At 42.7% G+C, this 19,046-nt stretch overlaps 1 protein-coding gene across 2 annotated transcripts in view; it reads right to left on the bottom strand.

The window, feature by feature from the left end:
* CD1H11orf53 (chromosome D1 C11orf53 homolog) overlaps positions 1-19,046 on the bottom strand; it is a 72,487-nt gene that overhangs the window by 20,957 nt on the left and 32,484 nt on the right. The window contains exons 1-2 of one of the 2 annotated variants that reach the window (XM_045482738.1): positions 15,428-16,197; positions 5,715-5,824 (exon numbers count right to left, since the gene is read on the bottom strand). In XM_045482738.1, coding sequence (XP_045338694.1) covers positions 5,715-5,824; positions 15,428-15,437 — 120 coding nt within the window. In that variant the 5' untranslated portion in view covers positions 15,438-16,197. Of the gene's footprint in view, positions 1-5,714; positions 5,825-15,427; positions 16,198-19,046 lie in introns of those variants that run through there. The other variant, XM_045482739.1, reaches the window with a different exon arrangement.

The raw sequence follows: 19,046 nt of genomic DNA, 5'->3' as shown, positions 1-19,046 counted from the left end.
GTGTTTATACTCGGTGGTAACTGGAGTGTGCATGTGATTGATACTGCAAAACAGCAGCTGGATATATAACTAAACAAAACTCTAACTAGCAGTCTTGATCGAAAGGCAGACAGTTATGATGGATGGAGCTAGGCAACACACATCTGGCTCACAGAGGTTCGCCATCTCTCCATAAAGATCAAACACTTCCAATTACCCTATGCCATAAATGCACTATCTGGCACCCACTTACCTGCTGTTACTCCAAATTTGTCATCGATATGTACTATTGTCAGACTTCTTCCTGTGTTTACAATGTTTTCCTTCCAGAAATAATTAGGACATATTGTGAACCAAGACACCCAGCTGACAATATGGCCTTATCCTATGTGTTCGGGGCACGGACATTTTATCAGCTCATTTAAATGTAAGGATTTAGGAAAATACACAAAACAAAAGCAATTGTAAGTAGTTATGATGTGAAAGCAAACATTCGAGGTTGATGTGAAAGAATCATGACAAGTGGAAACAGTTAACTTTTGGTTTGTAGATGTATAATACATAGAATTCAAAATATAATCCAAATCCATTTCCCACTTGGGATTTATCTCCTTAACATTTTCTTTAGTTCAGGCCTTCCAAAACACCTCAGAAGTCTTCATGTATTTTCCCTCACATTTAAGTAGAATATTAATTTAAGATAACTTTCATATCTATTTCCTTGTTGGTCCTCACTATAGCATTTTTTGAGGAGTGAGCAAGAGAGTGATTAGGATGTCCATAAACCAATAAAATAGACTGAACAGCAGACCCTGATCCCAGGCTGTTCATAATCTCTTCCAAACTGCCTTGTAAGTCCCCATTCTGCGGCACAATTTTTACTGCAAACTGATCTCTGCTTCCTACTTAGTAAGTTGAAATTTTCCCCCTCATGCCAGCTGTTATGTACTCAAGGCTTTTAAATGAATCTTTATGATAGCTTAAGAAAAACTTGATTAGGAAGTTCAATAGCCTGCAAATTGTTCATTGGATTTCAAAGCAAAATGAAAAATTGTGGCTATGAGCCTCACTGCATCTTCTTGTTAAATCCTTTTTTTCCTGTACTATAAATAACTGAGAGTTAACTAAATTTTGTGATGTTATTAAAATTTTTCAATGATTTGCTTTTATGAAACTCAAGTGAAATAGTGTAATTGAAAAAACATGCAAGAAAAACCTACATCAAAAGTCTCATTATTTATATTTTTTGGTACTAGATGTGGGTGAATGGCTCACAGTTTAAATATTCTGCTAGAAAATGTAGGAGTGTGGTAAAGGATGACCCAGAAAGATTTGAGGAAGAAAGAGAAAAACCATTATTTAAAAACAGATGTCCACAGTAATAGTGTGAAACCACAGGATCATGGCTAAGATGTATAGAAATGGTTTTAGGTCCAGTCTTTGGTGAAAATCTCTTTGGTGAAAGGGATTTCTTTCTTTTTGATTCCTACTGCAAAGATGTGAAAAACATTAAAACATTTCACGGTATCAAAAACAGATGTTCTGGAAGGAAATTGCGGTAACGATGGACTAACACAGCCTGTGTAAACTTATCAAAGTGTTGTCGCAAAGAAAAGAACACCAATTTGGGCATCAGATGGATACTTCCTAAAGGATACTTATCCAGAGGGAAGTAGCTTTCATCATATATGTGCATTAGCTTCCTAGGTCTGCGGTAACAAATGACCATAACCTGGGTGGCTTAAAGAGTCAGAAATGTCTATCAGTTCTGGAGGTCAGAAGCCCAAATCAACGTGTTGCTAGGTCTGTGCTCCCTGTAGGACCCTAGGGGAGAATCCATTCTTTGCCTCTTCCAGCTTTTGGTGGCCACCCACATTCCTTGGCTTATGGCTGCATGACTCCAGCTTCTGCCTCCTGACCCCACTGCCTCTTGCTCTTTTGTGTGTCTTCTCCTCTGTGCATGTGTCTCTCTCAAACCCTCTCTTAGAAGGATGCATGGGATTGCATTCAGAGTGATGCAAGACAAAATCTACTTGGGTAATCTGAGTAAGTGCCTCCTCTTAAGATCCTTAACTTAATCACATGTTTTGCCACATAGGGTAACATTCATAGGTTCCAGTGTTTTGATGTGGGATCATTGGGAGGGTCCACTTTTTGGCCAGCACACTCTATGGTAAAACCGCATGGTAGGGTCTCCAACCTCCTCAAGTTAGCCTCTGATTGGTTATTACCCATGCTGTCAGTAGCCAAGTTTGAACATGGTCTTGTTAGGATGGCTTCCCTAACCAAACATATTCAAGATATTCAACCCATAGCTGCCTAGTGTATTGGCGTGAAAAAGAGAAGGTAGGCTCAGAATCATCCATCCAGTTAGAACCCCAAGTGCCCACCAGCAATGTGATTCTCCATGATTCCTGCTGAACAGGTTAGCATTTGCAATGAGGACAGTAATAGGACCTCTAAGGAATACGGTGTCTTTCTTGAGATACGCAGATATTCTAGAATAGTGGTTGACAGATGAACAGTAAAATCAATTCATGGAGGTAACTTAAGCCCAAATAACCATATTTTGGGAATATAGACATTTAATTACCCCAATTTAAGAGGTCATTGGAGTAGAGGATACGAGTAATACACTAGTGTTGAGACCCAGGTAAAAATATATGCAAACCTGTAGACAAGGCTAAGTTCATGCAGCCTATGCATTTGGTGCCTGAGAATAAGCACCAGAGTTAGGGCGGGTTTGCACCTTTCTTGTCCTAGAAATTCTTTCTCGATGATATATTTTCCTATATTTTGATTTTCCTTGTCTGAATATGCTATGGTCTGAATGTTTGTGTCTTTCCAAAATCCGTATGTTGAAATCCTAATGCCCATTGTGATGGTATTAACAAGTGGGAGGTGAGTAGGTCATGAGTGTGGAGCCCTCACGAATGGGATCAGAGGCCTTATAAAAGAGCCCCCAGAGAGTTCCTTAGACCCTTCCTTTACATGAGGGCATAATCAGAAGTCAGCAGTCTGCAACCTCGAAGAGGGTCCTACCATACTCTAGCCATGCTGGCACCAAAAACTTGGGACTCCCAGCCTCCAGAAGTCTGAGAGATAAAATCTTGCTGTTGATAAGCCACCCAGGCTGTGGTGTTTGTTACAATAGCCCAACTGGACTAAGACAACATGAATCAGGGACTGTTCTACCTCAGATCCCAGTGATCTGTCCCTTTTAAATGTTGAATCAGGAGCCAGAAGACCTGCCATTTGCTAACTATGAAGCCTGAGAACAATCACTTCCCATCTCTTCTTCTCTTCATTGTTTCCGTCTGTTCAATGGGAAACCATGTGAATATCAATCTCACAGAGTTCGTGTGTCTGTCCGATGAGACGACATATGAAGAGGTGCCCTGTAAACTGGATTGTAGTCTTCCTAGCATGTGGCTATGCTCCTGGTCTTGCGTCTGATGCTTGGTTATAGGGTCTCATATACATATTTTAAATAAATTGTATTTATTTTGAGAGAGAGCACACCTGAGTGGGGGTGGGGCGAGGGGCAGAGAAAGAGGAGACAGAGAATCCCAAGTAGGCTTCATGCTGTCAGCACAGAGCACGACGGGGCTGGAACTCATGAACCGAGACATCATGACCTGAGCTGAAATCAAGAGTCAGACGCTTAACAGACTGAGCCACCCAGGTGCCCCTAGTCTTATATTTTTTAAATGGATACACAGATTTTGTTCTCTACCAGGGTTTTTGGTGTTTAATGACATAGACCATGTATTATGTGTTTCTTGTATCCACTTTCACTATAACACTTTCAGTGTCACAGGGCCAACAGCGATAGCTCAACAAATTGTAATCTGGGTGGAGATAAGAACCTTGGCTGTGTGAGCGAACCCCTGCTCTGTACTCTATGGTAAAGTTCTCAACCTCTGGCGAGCAAAGGAATCGGCCAAGGGGCAGGTTGAAAAATGACGATTCCTTGGCTCCCGTCCAATATCTCTACGTTCATATACATGGGACGGGACAAGGAATCTGCAGTTTAAAATGAAATCAAACAGTATGTTTATTATGAATTATGTTTATATTGTTATAGCACTGAGAGAGTAAAAACATCAAAAATTAAAGAAAACATACTATTTGATAGTCACAGATCTTGAGCAAAAATTGTTAGGCAGTTTTAAAAAGAATAATATATTTATATATACCATTTGGAAATACTATGATTTCTTGTTTTCTTTTTTCTTCTTCTGTAATTCTGTCTGGGATAGTGCCTTATCTTTGTATGTATGTCTTGATGATGATGATGATGCCAAGGAGTGAGTTATAGCCTCATGCACACTGGGCAGACACAGTATCTGTTCCTTGACTGTGTTTTAACATCACTGTGATTCCTGTCTTCCCAATGCCTAGAACATCCATTAGGTTTCACAATTCTGACTGTAGCTGTGGCCAAGCCATCCACATTACTTCCACAAAGCTGTGGTTCATTAGAAGAGACTCTGAATTCTCTCTCTCTCTCTCTTCCTTTCTTGATATGAAATTGGCATGGATATTTGTAACACACACCCCAGATGACTCTAAGCAGCCACTAAGAAACACTGTACTAGGAATAGACAAGGAGCCGATGATTTCGATTTTCTTTTCGTCAGCTAAGCTCAGTTTGTTGCACCAGAAGAGAGGATGTGGTTTAAAATAAAAGAAGACAGAAGATGTGCAGTGAAAGCTCTTGGATGGGAGGAAATAGGATCTGGAGTTGGTTCATTTGAAACATGTCCCAGAAATTTGATCCCAGAGCAGCGTTGGACGCAGTGCCCATATCCTGAGCAGCCACAATGGAAGAACCGGTACCCATTGTGTACCAGCCCCTGTGCTGGGCGCTGTACGTCGTTACCACATTTGCTCTCATGTCCTGCATCCAGCAATGCACGACAGATGCCTGACATTCATGTTGTTACATTTTGCCAATAGACTAAGTGATTATAAACCCATATTGCTAGCTAATTGCTATTTCCACTCTAGGAGCATTTTTGGAGATCTGGGTGCAACTGCTTAAACATTTTAAGTGCAGGGTAGAGCTATTTATGAAGACACGGATGGCAGATAGAGAGGTTTCAGACTCAAGGCATCTCCAACTCGGATATTTCCATCTGATTTTGCTATAGGGAGGGTTTTTCTAAGTTGTCTCTATCAGATTTAGAATAACGTGTCGATGAAGATTAGCATTGTCCCCACCAGCTAAGCCTTCATTAATTCACGATTGGGAGAAATGAAAAAGTCAGGACATATCATCCATTCTTTGCCATGAGCTGAGACAGCCAGCCAGTAAGTTCACAGAGCTCTCCAGGTTTTTGCCCATGGGTTGACATTTGTACCCCAATATATATTTTTTAACGTTTATTTATTTTTGAGAGACAGAGAAAGACAGAGCAGGAGCAGGAGAGGGGCAGAGAGAGAGGGAGCCATAGAATCTGAAGCAGGCTCCAGGTGCTGAGCTGCCAACACAGAACCCGACGTGGGGATTGAACCCACGAACCGTGAGATCATGACCCGAGCTGAAGTTAGATGCTTAACCGAATGAGGTACCAAATAATGTTAATAATGGTAATTATATAGTGTGTGCTAAGTAAATGAGGGCTTTGCCATTGAGAATATGACACTCAAGAGGAAAGAGCGGAGATAACTAGCTTTCAAAGAGGACTGAGGCCCCCAAAGACTTCAGAATGAACTAAATCGAGACTTACATTAAATCTTGAGTTACTTGTCTGCCTGGATCGTTTTTCCGCCAGTAAGTCTTTGACCGTGTGCTTCACTCTCACGCCTTGATACACGCGTTTGCTGTAGTCTCCTGTGACTTAAGCAAATGGAATAGTAACAATCAAATGTGGATAGAGTAATAGGTTAACCTCCCCAGGGATGCATTCAAGGCCTGACAATTGTGACACTGTTTGCTCACTGCAATGATAGACTTCTTGAATTTGCAGTGGCTCCAAAAGAGGACGTTTAGTCTTCCTTCCTTGATAGAAGCTCATCCAAGTTCTGTGTAGGCAGAAAAAGCTCCCCCCTATTCCATCTTCTACGCAACAGCTCCTCAAAGTGTCCTCTTTTTTGTACTCTGACTTGTCAAGATTTATTCCGGGAAGGCTTATAATTTATGCTTTAATCGCAAGACAGGAGTCAGATGCAACTTATTACCTGATGCAAAAGTTAGATTTGCATGCTTCAGTTTATGGAGTGACAGTATTCTTGCCGTATTGTATTTCTACCTGATGTGGGTGAGCAGGTCACCTGGACTGTTTTCAGATTGGGTTCCTGAGAAGAAAATCATGTGTTCCTGTTTACTGCACTAAATTAAGCAGTTTTTATTTTTGAAAATACAGTCTTTCGACACGGGGAGTTGCTGCTTTGAAACTAGGTCAAGGATAAGGGAAGAGTCGTTCATTCATTCAACAAATATTTATTAAGAACTTACTACAAGCACCCACTGAACATATTACAGTGCTCAGTAATTTACCTGCATTATTTCACTTGAGCCATTTTAAAAAGGAAGGACCTAAGTCTGGGGCTCAGTTATCTGCCAAGGTCTCATAGCTGCTAATAAGCCATAAGAGCTGGGATCCAGATGTGGGTCAGATTCTAACCCTAACAACTGGAAAAATTAGCTGTTTTTTACCATGAAGAAATTACAGAGAGATAACAGACTATAGAGAAAAATGTGTCCCCAAGGTTCTGAAATTGACAACTCTGTTTCTGCGGATAGTGAGTTCCTTGTTAGCGAGGACGGTCAAGCAATGGTAGAAGAACCTTTTGTTTAGTCAACTGGAGAAAGCATTCAAGCAATACATCGTAGTTAAACTGCAGGAATTATAAGATATTTTGTAAGTCTGAGATCACTGTTCTATTGTAGGTTGGATAGTTTCAATTCATTTTAATCGAGCTGTTGCTGGTGTATTAGCAATGCCACTGGGATTCGGTATCAGTCCACTAGGCAGGATGTACCCACGTGTACGCACATGTATACACATATCACCAAAAATATTCTCTCATCTGCTTAAACTGGTAGATAGTCTAGGATATATGTGACTTACGAGTCAAATACCATCACAAGGAGAATAAAAGGAAGGAAGAAAGGAAAAAATAACACAATCCAAACCAAAAGCAGAGTGACCCATGGGATGGAAGAGGTTGCTGGCCCAAAACGCAGTGCCCACGTGATCACATGTTCCTCTAGTCACTGCAGCGGGACAATCGTAACCTCTCAGGCCCATTTTCTTTGTCTGTAAAATCTCTCTGCAGTGTTTTATAAGACAGGCATATGAAAATATGCCAAACTATTAAGTGTTATACAAAATGCCTATACAAAATTAAGAGGAAAAAAAAATCTAGGTTCCAAGGCAATATATCATTTAGTTTAAATGAAGCCACCACACAAATGATTTCAGCAAAATAAAGTTATTTGAATGGTCCTTTCGGTATAATTCTAACAGGGTCTAATTTTGGCCTATATGTCTTTTACTTAAAGAGGCTTGAAGTACTTTCAAATCAGCCTCCAATTTAAAACTTGATGACTTTACGTTTGTTCCAAAGGAAACTAAACTCTGATTCTAGAGTGTATGCTTTGCTTTTGGAAAAGCCTAAGGCTACATTTACTCATCAATGATGCATTGAAGTATTTCCTGTGTGTCAGGCGTCCCGTCAGAGCTGGGGATGCAAAAGAATTTGCTATCTAGTGGGAGGAGAGAGGAGCTTAAAAAATAATTTTAATGCAAATGTGCTAAGGGCAACAGCAGAATCACGCCTAGGATATTCAGAAAAACACAGATGTGTCAATTCCTTATGAGGGCGGGGAGGGGCTGGGAGGGCAGGGGACAACACAGGCCGGAGGGATGCTGTGTAGTGATAGGAAGGTGGGCAAGAATATTCCAGACATTGAGGACCACAGGGGCAAAATCCTGGAGGCAGGAACAGAGCAAGGTGTGTGAGGGAGTGAGGGAGGGAGGCCAGAAGAGAAAAGAAACAGCCTCAGTCATGAAGCTTCTGGTGGGCAAAGGAGTTTGGACTTCATCCTGACGGCAAAGAATCAATGGAGCCTTTTAAGCGAGGGGCCAATACGGTCAGATTTGCATTTTAGATAGGCTTTTCTGGCAGCTGTGTGGAGGGTAGATTTAAGAATCACAAAGCCACAGGGAGATCAGTCAGGCACGAGGTTCTAGAAGAATTCAGGCAAGAGATAATGGGGTCTGAGTAGTAGATAGGAGGGCAAGGAGCAGACACTTGAAAATTATTTCGGTGTGGGAGAGAAAGAGGGAAGATTCGAGGGGGATTCTCGAGTTTTCCCCATGGGATTGATCTGGATACATAAGTTCTGGAGCCATCATGACGCTGGTGGTAAAGAAATCAGGAAAGAGGATGGAATTGCTGGTGGGAGGGGGCAGTGCTTGAAAGGTAGAGTCACATGACAGCACACAAAGAAACGATACCGTCCCGCACACCAGCATAAGCAGACCAGGCTGCTCCCATGGCCTGAGAGGATCAATATCTTGGAAACTCCTATCATCCTCATTCCTGACATACTCGTTGGGGAGCTCTGGACTAAATGGTTCCAGACAGAAGCTTGGGAGCATCCACATGTGAAGTGTGGTCAGAGGAGGAAGAGAGACATGAAGAAGAATATAATTGAGGACATAGTTGGAGAGGAACCAGGAAAAGCCAGGGGAAGGAGGCATCACAGAATTCAGGGGAAGAGACTTCAGGAAAGAAGGAAAAAGTAGGAAGGGTGGCAGAACGGTCCAGAAAGATAAGGAAAGCAGGGCACTCACTGCTTTCAATTCAGTCAACCTTAGAAGAAAAACTCTGGAAGCCTAGCTAGAAGCCAGATAATAATGTCAAGGGCCAAGACAGGGATGAAGATTTCTTCTTGAAGCTTGAATGAGAAAGGGAAGGAGGAGCTGGATGATAATTGCAGAGAAGTACAGGGTCAGGGAGAGGTTTGCATATATATAAATATACAATATATACATGTATATATATGTATACATATACACTATATATGTATATATATACAAGCAGAAGAGGGGCAGAGAGAGAGAGAGAGAGAGGGAGACCCAGAATCTGAAGTGGACTCCAGGCTCTGAGCTGTCAACATGGAGCCCAATGTGAGGCTTGAACTCACAAACCGTGAGATCGTGACCTGAGCTGAAGTCGGATGCGTAACCGACTGAGCCACCCAGGCACCCTGCTTACATTTTTATATCTATATATTTATGGGTGGCAGAGATTTGAGGATATTTGAGTAGGTCAGAGGAAGGGACTAAAGATTTAGGAAAAAGGGAGAAAATGAGGGAATGGGGTTGAAGAGGAAGGAAGAAATTGGGGGCAAGGGCATGAGTTGGCTCTCCGTCCCCGAGACTAGGGTAAGGAAAGGCCAGAGAGGGGTGGCGGCCAGGTGTGTGGTCAGTGGCCGAGACAGTTCTAGCGTGCAGGAGAGCAGCCTGGAGCAGGAGAGTGACTAGGGCACGAACAGTCAGAACAAGGCAGGGGGCAAAGCCAGACAGACAGGTCAAAGTGAGAATGCACCCCAGTGATCCTCAAAGTGTGACCCTCGGACCAGCAGCACCAGCATCGCTAGGAACTTGCTAGACGTGCAGATTCTCACGCCCTTACTCCAGATGTACTGAGTCAGAAACTTTAGGGCTGGGGCTCAGCAGTTCACGTTTTAATAAGCCCCCCAGGTGATTTTGATGTTTTCTGAAGTTTGAGAATCACAGGTATACATAACAGTAAGGACTTTACGGTGCTCCTGTTCGGGTGGGGGCCAACCGTAGGTATTTGTGTATTCCTGGCGGGGCCGAAAGAGGAACGTCAGGTGATTACCAGTGGGAGCGGACACAGGTCTGAGAGAGAGGAGGGGGTGGGGCTGAAGGGGTCCAGCCTGGATCCCCTGTGGGTCTGCAGACAGAATTGACTTCACTCTTCCCTGAAGGGCTTTTTAATTGGTGATTTCAATCTGACTCACCAATTTGTGCTTTATGTGTATGCCAAAAAGCCTAGAAGGAATACACCTATTTTAAATAAGCTTAACAAATAACCACACGGTAATTAATAGAGGGAGAAAGTTCGTGAGATGGCAAATAAACACATGAGAACTTCTGAAGGTTTGTCGTAAGCAGTCAATCTTACACACCAGTTGGCACAGACTTAGTGCAAAGCAGGGGCGAAATGCCACAGGGGATGCAAAAGAAGTTTAGAACATGTAGCAGATGTCCTCAAAGAGATCTCATTTTGGTGAGAGAGGTGAGGTGTTCACATGTGAAAGAGTAGGGGAGGGGCAGAACACACATTGGGTGGTCGGTGACAGTTTTGGGGGAAGGGACGTGATTCAGGTGGATGTGATTGCATGTGGATGAGTTAGGGGCGAGGAGAAAGGTCTCGCGGGCGTCAGGCACGGCATGAAGGAACACAGAGGTGGGCAGGAACAAGGCAGGTGCGGAAAGGGTAGGGAACTGGAGTAATGGGGGTTAATGCCATCTCCACATAGATGAAGTTCAAATGGACATCATCCTTTAGGCCAGACCCATCCGGCCCGGACTTTAGACTTGGATGTCCACGTTCACACAGCTGTCTGCTGGACATCGGGAACCCCACGCATCCAAACCTGAACTCCATCCCCCACCCCTCCGCATTTGCTTTGTCTGGAGACCTCCTTTGTCTCAGCTGAGGGTTACTCCCTCCATGCCGCTGGTTACTCACTCCCAAAGCTATCGGGATCCTCCTGGACTCGCTCCCTCTTGTACTTCACAGGCTGTCCTCGAGGAACTCATGATGGTGCCGACTGTTCCCCGCCTGCACCGCTATTGTCTTGCCATCTGTCGTGTGGATTACTGCAGGAGCCTTCAGCATCCCTCACCCCCAGTGTCCCAGTCTATTCTCAGCCCGGTAGCCAGAGGGATCCGTGAAAAAACAAAGCACAACGGTGTCACTTCTCTTCTCAATACCATACTGAAATGGCTCCCCGTTTCAATCAAAGCCAAAGTCCTTAGAATGGCCCCAGGTAACCTTGCCGCACGATACCTCTGATCTCACCTCCCAACACTCTCCCCTTGCTCACCGTACTCCCATCAGCCTCTGAAATGCACCAAGCACACCACTTCTGCCTTAGAACCTTGGCACTGGCTGTCCGCTCTCTCTGGATTATTCTTCCCTTCTTCCTCCCGTTATCCGCGTGGCTACACCCCTGTGTCCCCTTCACGTCTTGGCTCCAATGTCATCTTTTCAACGAGAACACATTTAAAGTTGCATCTTTCCCACGAAACACTCCTAACCTGCCCCACCCCACTTTACTTTTTCTTTCTATGGACCACTTGTCACTTTACGATGGCCTATATAATTTCCTTATGCATTAGGTTTATTGCCTACTGCTGTCTGCTGTTTGCTAGAATGTAAGCTCCACGAAGGTGGGGATATTTGCTTGTTTTCTTACTCACTGAAACATCTCAGGTGCCAATGCCTGAATGGTGTCTGGCACATAGTAATTATTTTTAATTATTTCTTAATTATTTGTTGAAAGCATCCTGTTTTTTGTAGTCGGGGAGGGGTGGTGGTGACATTAACGAACATGTTGAAGGTCTTGAAAAACAGACTGAAAAATTATACTTTATGTTGTAAGTGATGGAAACCACTAAGCCTTCTGAACAGGAGAATCTTGTGATTTTATCATTTGGGGAGAAGATTTGGAATACCGTTTTGGAAGATTAATCTGAAGATAGAGCCTAGGATGGGTTTGAGGGCGAGGGACCACAGAGGATGGGAAAAGGTAAAATAGAGGCGAACCAGAGACAGTGGAAATGACAAGGAAAAGACAGATTTAAGAAAACTTTCAAAAGAAAACACACACATGCACATACATACACACATGCATGTGCACAATAAAAAAAGACCACCAGGATTAAGAAGAACAATCAGGAAGGCAGGGAAGAGAGTCAGTTTTAATGGGGAAATAAGAGTTCAGTTTTGAACATGGTGACTTTGAGGTTGTGCTGGCATAATCAAACTCAAATACCCTATAGATAGGATGATGGCTTTGACCAGCACTTCTAAGAAACACCTTTAAAACTATGGTAACCAAAACTACAAAAATAAAGGGCTCAAAGGAAGACTTTGTGGCAATAGGAGACTAGGTATCCAAGCACTGAGCCTCAGTGGCAGCTACAGTTCTGATGTCCAGGGGACCGCAGGGGACAGGGAAGGTGGAAGCAGGGAGGAGAGGTCAGAAATGAAGGCATATATTGGGGTGCCTGGGTGGCTCAGTCAGTTGAGCGTCCAACTTGAGCTCAGGTCATGATCTCACTGTTGGTGAGTTCGAGCCCTGCATCAGGGTCTGTGCTGACAGCTCAGAGCCTGGAGCCTGCTTCGGGTTCTGTGTCTCCCTCTCTCTCTCTCTGCCCCTCCCTTGCTCACGCTCTGTCTCTCCCTCTCTCTCAAAAAAGAAATAAACATAAAAAAAAAATTAAGGTATGTAATGTACCAGATAGTTAGCATCAAGGAAGTGAAAAAAAAAGATGGACTATAGAGAAAGGAATAACCAGTGGTGTCCAGAATCTGGCACCTAGTACATGATCAATAAACACTTGTAGAGTAAATAAAATACCTTAGAGGAAAATGAAGGCACAGAAAGGCTATAAGGTTTGGAAAGATAAATAGTCTCAGAATGTGGGAGACAGCATTTTCATGAGAGGGAGGATGAAACCCTGTCACTGGGGCTTCTGAGCCATCAGCACAGAGCCTGATGCGGGGCTCCAACTCATGTACTGTGAGATCATGAACTGAGCCAAAGTCAGACACTCAACTGACTGAACCACCCAGGGGCCTCTCATATAAGTTTTAATTAAGCAGTGGAACCTGGTACAATTTCTTTAAACTGTCACCTGGACTATTCTTGGTGTTTTGAGGATTCTGGAAAGTTCTCTAACCTTTCCTGCCCTTCCTCTTTACAGAGGAGTCAAAAATTCTATCAGTATTCCTTTTCCCAAACATTTTCCCCCATGTGCATTGTCTATTTAAAGAACCCACACCTGCATAAACCAGGAGATGCTTGAGAGTTTTTATTCAAATACCCCTAGATACAAACTTGCATTCAGATCAGTTGTTGAGAGAACAAAGACCCGTGTTTCCGGAGAGAAAGCACAAGCAAATTTATTATGAAGAATCAACTTATCCTTCAGAATTTGGAAAAAAAGGTTTTGTATTGCCATATTGTCATTATGTACATGCAGCAAATTGTCTGAGTCACGTCCTCTCCTTATTGCTGTCTATTCTGATAAAGAATTTGGCCCATAGTACACTTAATGGTACTGTTGCTTTAAAATTGGTTTTGAAAATTAAACATTTTCTCCATTAAAACAAAATAATATAAATTTTCAAATGTAAAATATAAATTATAAAATATATATATAATATATATAATATATATAATATATATAATATATATAAAGTTATATATATAAATATATAAAATATAAAACAAAATACGTATTAAATTTATATTATAAAAAACACATTTATAGTGTTTATTTGAAGTAAACACCGTATTATTTTACTATTTTTGATAACACCTGTCTGGAATACACTTCTTTGCTGTCCCTAAGCAGGTGCTTGTTATCTAAGGTAAGGGAACAGAGATCGTTTGAAACAAACAAACAAACAAACAAACAGAGAATAAAATAGAAAACCATCCCATAACTTCAGGAAAGAGCAATTCATATTTTGAGTTCTATCATTTGGTGACAGAAAAATTCAGATAATAGATGATGGGCTCGCACATGCTCACTCAAGACAGATTAGAATAAAAATGGGTAATTGATGGACAACATCCATGCTTGTTCCATTTCTTGGCCTGCCAGCGAAGTACCAAGAATGAGGTCCGGGACAGTCTGGTGTCCCTACAGTGTGTGGCTCGGGGGCCCCTGATCACCGCCCTAGCCCAGCTCAGCCTGCCTCACTGAGGATCAGAGCCCCCTTGCCGAAGGGAGGCAGACACCCACGTAGGAATAAAATGTGCTAGCTCTACACTCTCTAGGGGCTTGGTGTTTGTGATTCCACTCCAGATCTGTGGGGCTCCTGTCATGTCAGGGTTACTATGGGAAACCCCCAGAAGGATACAAGGAAAGGCAAGTTCAGCAATTAATAATGAAGTGTTCAAATATCAACTGCTAGGCAGAAAATAATATATACTATTTATGAAAGTTTCAACTGGAAAAAAAGACTAAAAGTTTTTTTTTTTTTTTTTTTTTCAACGTTTATTTATTTTTGGGACAGAGAGAGACAGAGCATGACCGGGGGAGGGGCAGAGAGAGAGGGAGACACAGAATCGGAAACAGGCTCCAGGCTCTGAGCCATCAGCCCAGAGCCTGACGCGGGGCTCGAACTCACGGACCGCGAGATCGTGACCTGGCTGAAGTCGGACGCTTAACCGACTGCGCCACCCAGGCGCCCCAAAAAAGACTAAAAGTTTTAAGTGAGGCCAAATTAGTTAGCATGTTAGGATTTTGCACAAGTTCCGTTCACTCACAGACCCCTCCCTATGACGACCCTTCTCCCACCCAAAGCCTCACGGCTGCATCCAAAACTTAACACTTGTGTCAATAACCCATTCCGTGCCGCAGCACACAGATGCACTTGTGTGATGGCTCTATCCGCTTATTTTTTGAGATCAGACTTTGAAGAGCTGAGGCATTTACAAAAAATACCAATTTTTCCTTCAAGGTACCTCACAAGGCATTTTTTGAAATACTCTGTCATTTTTGTTAACACTTAAAATTCTAATTTTTTAATCTCAAATTTGTTCCTGGATGGGTGGGTTTTACTCCATGTTGCCACTCACATTTGTGTCCTCAAGAGTGAACAAACTGGGAAAGATCTATATTCAGTTTGAACGCATGAGACAACAGCTCGGGCTGTTCTCTATCACACGTATGTGGACAGCCCTCCATTCTTAGGCTAAGAACCTAAATTGAGATGCACGAGTAAAAGACCTTTCGAGTTCTCTATAAATCTGGATTCCTCTCCTGCACCTTACTTAACTTTGAGAGCTTACTGAGAGTTGTTCCATCTAACACAACGTTTCGCTCGCCTGGAAAAGAGTGCTGTAATACCTAAGTCTTTGTTGTATAAAAAGGATGTTCAGTAGAGCTGGTCTCCAAAACAGATAGCTACCTAAGCTCTAGGCAGCAAAAGTAAACCTAACAATTAGTAACCACATGTGAAAGAATTATGAAATTGTTACCAAGAGTTCTAAATTGTTGGTCTCTAGTCGCGTTTTTATACTTTTATATGTTCTAGCCAGAATTTAGGGCTATTTCTTCTTGCCCTTTGCTCTGCATTATGACTTTGTGATGCCAAAAATAAACATTAGGATTATTAAAGTTTTTTTTTTTAATTTTAATAATTGAGAGTGACTCACCATTTTCCATTCTGGATGGTTCTGGTGAATCTCCTTCTTAACGGCAATGTAGGCTATCTGGTGAATGTGTTCTCCTTGATAAGGGATCCTGGTCTCTGGAAAGGTCAGCCTGGTCCTGATGGGAAAGGCTTCTGTACCTGTCAGTGATGCTTCTGAAATGACTTGCTTTAGATTTGATTAAATGCAAATCCTTTGGTGTCTGTTTCTCTACAATTTGCATCCCCAATGTGGATTATATATAAGGTATTTTTTTCTTCCTCAAGATTTTTATTTAGTAACAATGAATTTCCACTAGGAACAAACTCTCTTAAAAGTTTATTGTAGAAGCAAAGAATCCACGATTTGTTTTCTGAACAACAGCAGCTTTTTCTATTTCTTTAATTTAATTTGGAGTTAAATTTAAAAAAATAGTGCTTATGGAAAAGCTCACGTGTCCCAATTAGAAATATAGGTTCTATGCCTGTATATACTTAGGGGTATGTATCACGAGTATACAGTTTTTAGGCATCTTTCAGATATAGATAGAATTCTAGGAAGAAACAAAATCAAAATGAATACAAAATAAATACATTTTAATACAATTGGATAGCCTTATTATACACAAAACATAAATATATGATCTAAGGTACAGGTTCTTAAACCTGGTAGTACCTCAGAATTAGCACCAGAGCTGGTAACAGGTAGCACCTGTGCCCATGCCCAATTCTAATTCAGAATCTTTGAAATAGGGTCCAGATAGCTACATTTTAGTTAATTAATTAATTAATTAATTAATCTATTCGTTAAAGTTTATTTATTTTGAGAGAGAGAGAGAGAGAGAGAGAGACAGAGCACAAGTGAGGGGAGGGGCAGAGCCAGAGGGAGAGAGAGAATCCCAAGCAGGCTCTATGCTGTCAGCACAGAGTCCGACAGGGTGCTCAATCCCAGGAACTATGAGATCATGATGAGCTGAAATCCAGAGTCAGAGGTTTAACCGACTGAGCTAGCCAGGTGCCCCCAGATAGCTCTCTTTTAAAACAAACTTGCTATTTTTTTTTTTAAAAAGAGTCTTTTTGATGTATACTCAGTGTTATAAACTCCTCTAGAGCAAAAAAAAAAAAAAAAAAAAAGACAGATTTTAGGTACTTTCTGACATTTCCCTTATTCATCTTCAAGAACCCAGAATTGCTTCTTAACGTAATTTTGGTTCTGTCTCCCAGTCCCGAATAGAGTTAGTTCCTGAACACCTTCAGAGTCAGCCAGGATTGGCATAAGACCAACCCTGGAATTTCGGGACTTGACACAGGTATGATCTACTGGTCCTCTAACCCGGCTGTATCTCTCATATGCCCTTACCTCATTTCAGATCAGTGGGATCTGGAGAACAGCATCTGGCAATGTGCCGGATAATCTGCATTTGAAACGTGCTCCTGACCCCACAAAATTCTTAATAAATACTGAAGGTTGCCCCCCACCCCCTGCACTTGCTGTAGCTGATACCTCGGGGTTTTCAGATAAGTCATCGACTTTCACATCTCTTTACCTTTGTTTACAGTATTCTCTCACATTGAAGCATGCTGCCCTCACTTCGGGGGATTAAAGGTCTACAAATCTTTCAAGACTCAGCACCAATGCTATCTTCACGGAGATGAATTTAATGGCCCATTTCATGGTGCTTCTCGCTTGAATCTCTCCAAAGGCACTGATTTCATGCTGCTTTCCATGCAGGTCAGTGGTTTGCATATCCGTCCCTCATCCCCGACCAGACTATCTTTCTCTTCTTCTCGATATTCCCATAGCACATCACTGTGTTGGCGTTGGTGGTGCTGTGCACGTAGTAGGTCCCCAGTGAGGGCCGGCCATGCTGAGGGAGCCCTGCCATAGAATCCACCAGAAACAACAGTTTCTGGGTACAAGCAGCAATATCAGGGGGATTTCGTTCTTTTGCACCATAAAGAAATGTTACCATGAGTATCACCTTTCTCTTTCCATGATCTGAACACACCACTGAAGAGTTTGTAACCATTTCCATATAGGCTGGTCCTGTATCCAAAACTCAAAGACATGATGATTTTCTAGAGGCAGGTTAATGGAGAAAAGTCCAGAATCCTGCAGAAGTTTTTCAGATATTAGATGTCATTGGAAAAGCTGGAATGCATTGACCTGCAACAGATGCTTGCTTGTACTTTAAAATACCCTTTAGGGGAGCCTGCGTGGCACAGTCTTAAGTTAAGCATGTGACTCTCGGTTCCAGCTCAGGTCATGATCTCATGGTTTCATGAGTTCGAGCCCCGCGTCGGGCTCCATGATGATGGTGCAGAGCCTGCTTGGGATTCTCTGTCTCCCTCTCTCTCTGCCTCTCCCCCACTCGCATTGTCCCTGTCTCGCTCAAGATAAATAAACTTAAAAAAAAAAAAATCCTTTCTTGTGCTGTATTTGCGTACAACTCCAGAATTGTTTCCATAGAATTAAATACAAGCTAAATAAAAATTAAATGAAAAGATCCCAGAAAGGTTGCTTTCTTATCCCAAGGAAACAAATCTTTGCAGCTTGGAGTGGATGGCTGTTGCTGGCAGGGTGTGGGTTGGCAACAAGTTTTGTCTGTGTTTACTCCAGTGGCTGGTGGGTTCAGAAACATGGCACAGACACAGTCAGGCAGGACGCTGGGTCGAAGTCAGATCTGGTGATGGTCTGGGGCAGCCCGTTAAGGAGGAGGGTAAAACAAGGGTATGTTTTGGTAGAATAAACACAGATCCACATAGCTCAGGCACGATTAGTATTTGTCTCCTTTATCTTGTATCGGGAACACCCCTCAGATATTCCGACCACAATGTTTCTGTATCAGCTTTTTTATTCATTCCAGGACTGGGCACCTGCTGCGTGGGTTGGGTAGCTCCTGACAACTTGGCAGGGGCTTCAGTGATACATTTGCTCTAAGGTGGTTATGGGTGAGGGTGTGGAGGGCAGGTGTGAGGGACCCCAGGGCAGGCCTGCCAAAGCAGGGACCAAGGCACCCTGTCTCCCCCACCCTGCCTTTGTTCCAGGGCTTCCCTATTTCTCAGGCCTGTCTTTAAGGGATGGTTACGGGGAGCAGGTAAGGCTGCTCAGTGGCTGTGCTCTACTGGTATAGCGCATGGGGGTCCAGGGACACCCTTATTATAGGCTGTGGGAACAGAAGGGAGAGGCTTCACATGCCTCTCAAATGGAGAAAAGAATGGGCATTGTGACATAATAAGAAATATATATTTGGTCTCTGCCCTTGGTTCCTGACACAGAGCTCCTAAAACCTTTGTAATTTCCTGAATGACAGGGACACTAGCAGCATTTTGTTTTTTCTAATATTTGGTCTTTGACTCTGGTTCCTGGCTTAGAGCTCCTAAATCCCTTGGAATTTTCTGGATGGCAGGAGCATCTTTTGCTCTAACGAGGTGACTCTTGGTGGGCTCCTAGGTAGCCTCAGGATAGGAGCTGGTCACCAGAAAGACAAGGCCATGATCAGAGGAATTTTCAGCCTCATGCTCTATCCTCTGGAAAGGGGAGAGGGGCTGGAGACTGAGTAAATAACCACTCTTGCCTGTATGATTAAGTCTCCATGAAAATCCCTGAACTACATGGTCCAGAAAGCTGAGGGGTTGGCGAA

The sequence above is a fragment of the Leopardus geoffroyi genome, chromosome D1 (assembly GCF_018350155.1).
Source record: "Leopardus geoffroyi isolate Oge1 chromosome D1, O.geoffroyi_Oge1_pat1.0, whole genome shotgun sequence".
NCBI lineage: Eukaryota > Metazoa > Chordata > Mammalia > Carnivora > Felidae > Leopardus > Leopardus geoffroyi.
The sequence above is the reverse complement of the archived record's forward strand: the minus strand, read 5'-3'. Positions and strand labels throughout refer to the sequence as shown.